At 50.3% G+C, this 10,288-nt stretch overlaps 1 protein-coding gene across 1 annotated transcript in view; it reads left to right on the forward strand.

Annotated features, from left to right (window-relative positions):
* Bace2 (beta-site APP-cleaving enzyme 2) overlaps positions 1–3,069 on the forward strand; it is a 33,653-nt gene extending 30,584 nt beyond the window's left edge. The window contains exon 9 of the mRNA XM_013027341.1: positions 2,598–3,069. Coding sequence (XP_012882795.1) covers positions 2,598–2,851 — 254 coding nt within the window. The 3' untranslated portion in view covers positions 2,852–3,069. The remainder of the gene's footprint in view (positions 1–2,597) is intronic.
* Positions 3,070–10,288: the final 7,219 nt, after the last annotated feature.

Consider the following 10,288-nt stretch of genomic DNA (forward strand, 5'->3'; position numbering starts at 1 on the left):
TGTGTGTGTGTGTGTGTGTGTGTGTTCACATGCATGAGCATATATACTGGTCCTAGGTGCTTGAACTTGGAGTCTTATGCCCCCACTTGGCTTTTCACTCAAGGCAGGCACTCTACCACTTGAACTACACCTCCACTTGCGGCTTTTTGCTTGTCAGTTGTTGCTAAGAGGCTCTTAGACTTGTCTGCTCCAGCCGGCTTCAGACCCAGATCCTTAGACCTCAGAGATCACAGGCAGGAGCTAACAGAACCCAGCTCATCCTTTTACTTTTAACATATCTGAGACTTTATATTGCAAGTACACTTCTTTTAGGCGATGTAGTGGCTTTTTATCTAATTTGACAAATCTCTTACTTTCTAAGTGGAATGTTTAGACCAGAGATTGGGAGACAGACCAGCTTGCCAGCCAGATCTGGCATAGGGTTTGTTGTGGCCAGCAAGCTGAGAGTGATTTTTATATTTTTAAAGAGTTGGGGGGGGGAATGCGTAATTCCCAAACCTTTACATGCCACGATGTGGCCCATTTCAGGAAAGTTTGCCAAGCCGTCTAGATGCTTTACGTATTTATGTATGATATTTCTGTTGTCTCTTGTCTCACCTATACCGTGAGGTCAGAGAAGAACTTTCCACTTGTGGTGTTGGGGTTTTTTTTTAACTGTTTAAGTCTGAAATCTAAGGTTCAGATCTGACTGCACAATTTCTCTTTCTACTCTTCCTTATACCTCTGTGTGGAGCCAGGTTTTCCCACACCTGCTGTCCTTTTTCTTATGCTCAAAAGACTTCCTTTGTGAAAATCTGCTTGAGATAAATTGTGTGTGTGTGTGTGTGTGTGTGTGTGTGTGTGTGTGTGTGGCTGAAATCATCTTTATTTCCTCTTCCTTGCTGGGAGACATTATTGCAGGGCACAGAACCAGAGGTTTCCCAGAGTGCTTTGCTTTGCACCTGGTATGTTAAAGATGTCACCCAAGCATCTTCCAGCCTGTGTTGTTTTATCTATAATTAATGCTCTTTCTTGTTCCTTGCCTTGTCGTATATTTGTTTCTTTTTCTCTTTGCTTTTCAGGCTCTCAGTTTATCACTGGGCCTCAGTAGTTCACTGGGGTTCTCTTTCTATATCATATTTCTGCTAGTTGGGGCTCCTTGAAGTTCTTGGATATGTGGCTTTGTAGTTTCTATCAAATTTGGAAGCTTTCGGTTGTTATTTCTTCCCATATTTTTTTCTGTCTCCCACCCATGTCCTTCGATAGCATGCTTTGGCTGCTGCAGAGTATCCTGGTGGGCTCATGTTCATTTTAGTTTTCCATATTCGCCATGTGCATTTTCTGTATAGTTTCTGCATTGTTCTGTATAGTGGCTATTATGGTAGATTTTTTTTGTCCTACAGTCTATACTCTGCTATTAATGCCACCAGTGTGATTTTACCCTGCATATTGCATCTAGCAGTTTGATTTAGGTCTTCTGACATGTCTAATGTGACGTCATACCACGCCCTGGATGATGTGCCTGCTGATGCTGCTGTGAGCCTCATCTCTCAAGAAATTCTTTCATTTTTCTCCTTCTCATGAGCTGTAAAGTATAAAACATGTAATATTGTCTTCCTGACTTAACACAATGACCATCCACTTTCCTGAAAAGTAAATTCACACACACACACACAATTGGCCAACTATGAAAAGATATTCACAACCTGAGGATGTTTTTGCCATCTAAGAGATTCTCACAAACGTATGAGTATGAGAGAATGGTAGATATTATCATTGCAATACAAATACAGATTATCACTGCTTCCACTAACAATCTAGTTAATGTCAAGATTAACCATCACATTGGTTTTAAAAGGATATGGTACATGCCTAATATGGCTTTGTGTGTCGTCATCAAAAACAGCCTGGCTTAAAATTAAATTTTAAGATTTTGATCATGTGGAAGGTCAAGATTCAGTTTACAAAATGGTAGACCCTATAGAATCCCATCTTTGCCTTAAAAAAAAAAAAGAGATGGCCAGGCACTGGTGACTCACGCCTGTAATCCTAGCTACTCAGGAGGCTGAGATCTGAGGATCATGGTTCAAAGCCAGCCTGGGCAGGAAAGGCTGTGAGACTCTTATCTCCAATAAACCACCAGAAAACTGGAAGTGGCACTGTGGCTTAAGTGGTAGAGCGCTTGCCTTGAGCTGAAGAGCTCAGGGACAGCGCCCAGGCCGAGTTCAAGGCCCATGACTGACAAAAACAGAAAGAGGTGGACAGGAGAAGGCTGCACTCTGCCATGTGAATGCTGCTTGTTATTTCTGGCCTCAGTCAGCTGAGCACGGTGGGGCCTCCCTGTGGCCTTGTGTCTTCCAGGTGTGCCCACACGCCCCTTCTGTGGTCACTTCTGCGTGGACAGGCCATCCTTCCTGTTTGCAGGGGCCTGCACCCCTGGAGGCACGCTGCCCCTGAGTTCCCCTCTGAGGTCCTGGCCTCCAGCCACAAGGACCTGGGGCTCCTGGGTACCCGTAATCAGCACCTCAGAGCATGGTGTGGCTGTGCGAGCCGCCCAGGGCTGTCTGTGCCCGCTCTTCATCGCACAGCCATGGATGTTTTTCCCTGTCTCTCCTCAGAGATCGCAGGGGTTCCAGTGTCAGAAATTTCCGGACCCTTCTCCACGGATGACATTGCCAGCAACTGCGTCCCGGCCCCGTCTTTGAATGAGCCCGTCCTGTGGATTGTCTCGTACTCCCTGATGAGCGCGTGCGGGTTTATCCTCCTCGTCCTCATCCTGCTGCTGCTGCTCCCCTGTCCCTGCCGCCACGCACCCCGTGACCCCGAGGCTGTCAACGACGAGTCCTCGCTCGTCAGGCACCGCTGGAAGTGACGGCGCGCCATCTTGAACTCAGCTGTCCTGAGAAGGACACGGGCCGGGGACACGCCTGGATGCCGGTCAGGCTGCTTCCTCGGTCCCTGAGTCGGGGTTCTGCTTCCAATGCCTTCCAGATTCACTGTATCTTGATTATTCTTGATTTAAAAGCTTCCGGTCCTTCTTTCTTCCTTCCGAGAGAGATGATAATAAAAAAGGAACCACCTGAATCTAAACCAAAACAGAGTGAATTCAGCTCCCGGCTTCACGGGGCTGCTCTGCAAGCTGTCCAGGTACGCTACCCCTCCCCCCCAAAGAAGAGACAGCAAGTCATAGCTAGTTACCTTCTCTCTCTGACCCCTATCAAGATGAGTGCCTGTTATTTGTAACCTACACACACACACACACCCCATTTTACCTTCTAGGAAGCATCTTGTAGTGATTACATTTGAAGGTAGTTTGTGCCTTGGCCAGAGTAGTACAAAAAAAAGCTCGTAATGTGCCAGAGTTGCAACCTAGGGCCTTGTAAGAGAGCCGTTCTGCCCTCTTCTGAGCTAGGAAGAGCTCAGCGGGTCGCTGGGCTCCACATGCAGCCGAACCCAGGTGGAGATCAACTGCCCATGCCCTCTGCAGCCTTCCCAGCGTGTGGAAGGCCTTTTGATCCACAGGAAGAAAACATCCTGGTTTTTCCCATACTCCTGTGCTATAAGCACATTACTACCTCTTTTGTAACTCTGAGCATAGGTGGGGTGTATGTGGGGTGGAGGGGAGGGCCGCACACAGTCTGATCCCACCTGTGGCCCCACCACAGGTGAGATGGGATGGGGGCTGAGAAGGGGGTCTCCTGCTCCAGGACCCCCCTGTATGACTCCTCTTGCTTCAAGCTGATCGGTAGTGTTTCAACAAGGAAAGAAGATCCTGTTTCACTAGCATGTTCGCATCTTCTTCCACATCTTTGGGTATTACCCCTTTGGGAAACATTCAGGTCACCAAGTGCTCAAGCTCGGACCGGGAGGGAAGGAAGACCCAAGACTTAACAGAGGGATTTCCACCGTTCCCTGTGCGTCGAAGCCGTGGATGGCCCGTCACAGATGCCCAAGGCTCAGGTGATTCTCCTACCCATGCAGAAAAACCCACTGAGAGTTGGCTGTGCAATTCTTCCTTTTTTTGTGTTGGATCTTTGGTGATGGCTATGAAGGCCCCACCTAATATCATTTATTTGAAGCCTTTGCCAAAGAAAAGTGGAAGCCTTGAACTTGACGTAGCTGGCCTTGAATCTGATGCAGCCAGCCTTGAATTTGATGCAGCCGGCCTTGAACTTGATATAGCTGGCCTTGAACTTGATGTAACTGGCTTTCTGTGATCTGCTGTAGTTGGAGAAGCCTTCAAGGCCAGTTTCCCCATTCCTGTGCCTCTCATTTGCCAACGTCTGTGTTCAGTGTGTACTGCTCTTTGGGGCGGGCGGACATAAACTAACATTCCACACTAAGTGCTAAGCATCTGCTCCCGCAGGAGCGTGGCGGCATTCAGCATAGGCTCCGTGAGGGGGTTTCACGCATCTGTTCTGCCCCTCGACCACCAGAGACTGAGAAATACACGCCTGTGCCCACCAGGTGCAGAGGCCACCCAGGTTTGCCATTGTAGACTTGCGGAACCTTCTGGAGATGTTTGTGGGAGAATAGGTTGTGTGGCAGAAGGAAGATGAATGGTGAGGTCCCCTGGGGCCTGTCCGCACATGCTCACTGAGGTGTCAGGGCGCCTCTAGTGGAGAGCTGATAACTCCCAATGCATTTCAGAGGTAGAATTCCATTGGACATGGAATTCGCTTCCTGCCCATTTGCCTTTTTTCCATCGATCCTGGGTTTTGTGGATCACTTCGTATCAAAGCGAAACATGTTCCCCCAGATGGAGCTTGTTCTCGGCTCCAGGAGTCTGACGGATGATGCGATGTGGCCTGGTCTGGCGTGCGGCTTCCTGCGTGCTGCGGGGAGAGTGAGAGGGCTGCGTCTGCACGCCAGGTGAGCACACAGTGCCACAGGACCCGGATGTGGCTCTCCCGGAGCTTCAGAGGGCAGGGGGTGAAGGGAGCTCTCCCGTGCTGTAATTCCCATTCAGGCCTCCACTTGACACCGCAGGTGTCTCTGGACATGATCTTTGAGTAGAAATGCTTAAATTACAAGAGCATAATCTAATTATCCAAGTGACGTAGACAGGGACATTTTCCTGCCGTGTGTTGGAGCAAAAACCCTGAACTCTTCCGTCAAAACCGCAGTGGGGCCAGGGGACCCACCTCTTCGGGTTCTATAAATCAAATAGTCTCTTTGGCCTACCTGTAAGGTTTGCTTTGACCAGGAGCAGAAGTAGCAGCCCTTTGCGAGTTTCATTTCTGCACTGTGGAAAGTTCTGGAAGATCCTGGCCTAAAAGATGCAGTGGAGCAGGAAGTTGTCCGCAACCTTGTCAAGCCCTCTGGTGAGACACAGATGCTTTTACATGAACTGTCTTACTCTAAAGAAGATAATGCTTTTTCTTCCTGGTAACTTATTTAAAAGTCTGAAATGAAATCTCTGCCTTCAAATAATTTAAACCATTTAAAAAAAATAGCACGAGATGAGATGGATGGATGGATGGTTAAAAATGGACAAGAACCGCCAGTGTCTGGGGTGACTGGTGTCAGACCTTCCGGACCTGCTTATTCTTCTGACCCAGAACCAAGCGCCTGGTGCTGAAGGATCAGAAGCCCAGCCCAGCACTCCCTGACCGCATCCTGCTTCTCAGCAGAGAGGTCTTGGTTGGCAATACACTTCGCTTCATCTCTGATCAGAACCGTGGAAGTCATTTCTAGCCAGTGTCAGGGCCTCCACAGAGCTTTGGGTGATCATCGATTCCGTACAGCAGCTGTGATGGGCGGATTCCATCCTCTCCAATGAAGAGTTCAGGAGAGCGGGGCGTGGCTTCTGGTAGCTGTTGCTCTACAGACAGAACCTCTGGGGTTTATTCATCCTATGTAGCCCTGCTGAGCCAGGCTCCTCACTCTGAAAGTCCAACAGCTCAGACCAGACTCCTCCTCCAGGGAGGAGTCAGAAGTTGTCTGTCAGAAGTTGAGAGGGACCACAGCCTCCCTTCCCCCACGCCTGCTACGGGCCTCTGTGCGCTGCTCCTGGGGAGGGGCGGGGCACCTGGCCCCAGCAGGTGCGGAGGACCCAGTGGGCCATGGCACCCAGTTCCCTTCCGTCAGGAATTGCACAGCAGCAAGGTCTCCTGGGGACATGGGCAGGCGGCTGAGGGCTGCGTGGGGGGAGATGCCAAGGGGGATCACATGAGGGACTGGTGCCTGCAGGGGAGGAGGTAAAATCTTACGTCATCCCCCAATCAAGTGGCCGCCTTCTTCCCTGCCCGTGAGTGCTTGTGGGACTTTTTTTTCTGCTCAGATGTGATGCCAGGTGTCCAGTGATTCCAGCCTTGTGCCCTGTGGGTGTTATGGCACACTTGCCCTGGATTAGACCCAGGAGGTAAAGGCGAAGAAGCGGCACCGTGAAGGCTCACAGTACAGGCAGCCAGCCCGTGGCAGGAGCCCCCTGAGGCCACCTGACCTGCTGCTCCGGGGGTCTGCTGTCCCTTGCCCAAGCCACCCGCTGCTTCTCTGCCCACCACGGCCACAGGGGTGATGAGACATTTCTACTTAGGATCTGAGGCTCAGGATGGGACAGGGGACAGCACGGTGGTCCGGTGGGCAGAGGAGGATAGGTGGCAAATGAGAGTCCAGAACCGTAGGACGGGTTTATTGTGTGCACCTCGCTGTGGGCACACTGCTGTCTCTAAAGAGATAAGACGGACCTCACCTTTGCAGCCAGACCTGCGAGATGCACATGCCCCTCCTCAGGCTCTGCTTCCACGAGGCGGAGGAGAGAAGTACTTTGGTTCACAAAACAGACACAGATGAAAATATCACAAGGAAGGCTAGTTGTCTCCCGGTGGCCGCTGCTGCCTGTGACCTCGGGGACAGCTGGCATCTGGCTACATCACACCTGCTGAAGGAAAGATCACCTGAGCCTCCGGTGAAATTTTGAGAGAACATTTAAAGATTCTCTTGGAGATCAAGGCGGGAGGGGAGAAGCTAATTAATCATAATAAACAAATAATAAAAATCACATGAAACACGTAAAATGTCCTAGGAATTTTTGAATAGTTTTGTGTTCTTCATTGCTGGGATGATAAAACAGGGCTGTTCCCACATACATGTTCATTTTCCTCCTTGTGGGTGTATAGATAGTATCACCTATCAATATCTGTGTATACATACATGCATATATGTGTACACTTATACATACACAGACTTTGCAGTACTAGGGTACAATACCGCAGTATAAGGCTTTGCACTGGCTAGGTAGGAGCTCAGCCTCTTGAGCCCTTTTTAACTCTGGTTCATTTTTTGAGATAAGGTCTCACTTTACCCCATCCGTCCTCCTGAATCTCAGTGCGCCTCCCACCCACCCCCCATAGCTGGGGTGACGGACGCAAGCCAACATGCCTATCTTCTTATTGGCTAAGATGGAATCTTGTGAACTTTTTGCCCATGCTGGCCTCAAACCACAATCCTCTTGATCTCAGCCTCTTGAGTAGGGATTGCAGGTCTGAGTCACCAACATGTGGGTTATCACATATTCTTATCAAGAAAGAGTTATTTACTGTACGGAGGGCGGCATGAGTGTGAAGTCACAGGATGTCATGTGTTCATGGAAAGCTGAAATTGTGTGATTTCAAATGATGCATTTCCTACAGTTTCTTCTTATCTGCACTGTAACCATACTTATGTTTCTAAAATGTCCTTGTTGAGCCATTGAAAAGCCCGCATATGTCCCCTGCTTAGAAAGTGTAAGCTCTGAGGTCTGGTAGAAGACTTTGTGGTGCATAGTGACTTGCTACAAAGAGGCCAAACGTGGTGCTTTGGAAAATGTACTTGTGTGCGCCTCTGTCTTACACCTTCATACAGGATGCTGAACTCTCACTTGTATTTCTGAAATGCTATCCTATTTCCCTTGAGGAGTTTTCCCCCACTTCCAGGACACTGAACTGATTTCAACCTGAGTTGTGATAAGAGCAAGAGTCGGAGTCAAAAGATGTTTATTTCACTTTACAAGTGGCCCCATGGCCTCATGGCTGTGGGCAAATGTCCTCACAATTGTTGTACCCTTCAAAACTGGAATTTTCTAAAAAGAATCTTATTTTTATACCTGTGTGTTCCACCAGTTTTAAGATTATGCATCACTGAAAACAGAATGGGTTGGCTTATTTGAATAAATAACACTCTCTTCTCATTTGGGCCTGGAACTTTCTTAAACATCCTGTCTCTCAGATCCTGGCTTCTGGGATCCCATCGGTGACATGTCATGAGCTATTATTTCCTTTCTCCCACAGGGGCTCCTGGGAGATATCAAGGTTGCGCACAAGGAGTGTTCAGGCTCGATGGAAAGATGTAGAACAGGCTGGAATAGGAAAGGAATGGCCGCTTGGAATGTGGAGGCCAGCTGAAGGCTCCTGCCCAGGAAAGCCCACGGCAGAGAAGTAGAGCCAGGTCCACCCCCCTCCAAGGCCTTTCTCTGGTCCACACTCAGGGCCTGCTTCCAGAGCCACGCTCCCAGTGCAGGGAGTCTCCTCTGTGCTGGGATCATCACAGGCCTTCAGTCCCTAGTGGGGGCGCTGGGACACAGCAGACACTCGGCCCAGGCCCCTTCAGTGATTCTACATGTTTGACAACAGTCAGGTGAGGAGGAGAAAGAGAAGAACTCTAAACTGTTTAAACCGAGAGAGAAGAGGGTGACACCGCTGCCCATACTCACTGGGGAACCACTTTGTCCTTACTTCCTAATAAAAGCAAGGTAGGTGACTTGCTTTCCCTTGCGGGTAGACTCACACATGCAGCTTGCATGATTGTCACTAGGTGGCGCAGTTGTAAAGCTTGTAGTCCGGTCATAGTCTATGAAGCACTGGATGCTACAGTTTGTAACGGATACTGGCCAGACATGTAGTAAATCTCCAAGTATGCACCACACCACACACACCCCCCCCCAAGCTCTGGCCTGCCCTAGGTTTTTGTTTTGTTTTGTTTTTGGGGGGCCGGTCGTGGGGCCTGAACTCTGGTCCTGGGTTCTGTCCCTCAGCTCTTCAGCTCAAGGCTAGCGCTCTACCACTTGAGCCACAGCGCCACTTCCGGCTTTTTTTTCTTTTTTCTTATGTGGTGCTGAGGAATCGAGCCCAGGGCCTCAGGCATGCAAGGCAAGCGCTCTACCACTGAGCCACCTTCCCAGCCCCCCTGCTCTAGGTTTTTAAAACACTATCTTCAAATGTTCTCTGGACGTGTCTGCTTGGCTCTCACACTGGGAGGGAAACTGAGGCACAAGTGATGCCTTAGAGTCCCCAGGTTCTGATTGTCAAGGGAGTGGTGCAGGTGCAGCTTTTCTATCAGACCTGAGATTTCACCCATGATGCTCCTGCCTTCATACAGTTGACTCTGATGGGCTGGGGAGGGGGGGAAGAGGCATGGAGCACAGACAGGAAGGGGCCAAGGAAGAGGGAGAATGAGGCTGACTAGGGTTGTATGAAACCGCGCGTGTGTGTGCGCATGTGTCTGCTTGCGTGCGTGCATGCATCCTCATGAGTGCTGGGATGTTGTTACTGGGGCCTGAACTGGGATTGAACTGTTGTTACTGGGCCTTGTGCTCTGGCTTAGCTTTTCATTCAAGGCTGGCACTCCACTGCTTGCGCCACCTCTACACCTCCAGCACTGTGTTTGGTTAATTGTAGATAGAGTCTCACAGACTGTTTGGGCCAGGTTGGCTTCAGACTGGGATCCTCAGATCTCAGCCTCCCAAGGAGCTAAGATTACAGGCATGAGCCATCAGCACCCAGTGGTGAACTCCGTCTGTGAGCGGTCTTTCCAGCACCTTCCTATGCACCGGTCTCTGAAGACCTCTACCACCCCGTGGTTGCTCTGTGGTAGCAGAGGCTGCCACCTCTGTGGGGCAGGCTGCTCCTGGAGAGGGCCTGCTCATATGTCGGTGGCCACGTTCTGTGTCCCTGCCGCCCTGTTCCTCTGGTGCACCCGACACCGCAGAGTGCCCTCCACTCTGGCCCTCATCAGTGCCAAGGGCACACTGGGCTCCCCTGTAGGCCCCGCCTCTACGTTTGCACCATCAGTACAGCCCAGTTGGTCCATGCCCACCTGGCCTTACTACCCCAGATGGTCAGCCAGGGGCTAGGAGCAGAAGGAGGGGCACCGAGGCCACTTCACATGGATATGAGAAGCCCCGACACTAGGAGGGCAGCTGGGGGTGTCTGGCACACATGAAAAAGAATGAGCCCAGGAGATCAGACCTCCTCTCACTGACCCCATCTGTTGGCAGCGCCTGGCCAGTGGCTGGACTGAGTGAGCCACAAGAGAATGGACAGGACCTGGG

The sequence above is a fragment of the Dipodomys ordii genome, unplaced genomic scaffold, assembly GCF_000151885.1.
Source record: "Dipodomys ordii isolate 6190 unplaced genomic scaffold, Dord_2.0 Scaffold103, whole genome shotgun sequence".
Taxonomy (NCBI): domain Eukaryota; kingdom Metazoa; phylum Chordata; class Mammalia; order Rodentia; family Heteromyidae; genus Dipodomys; species Dipodomys ordii.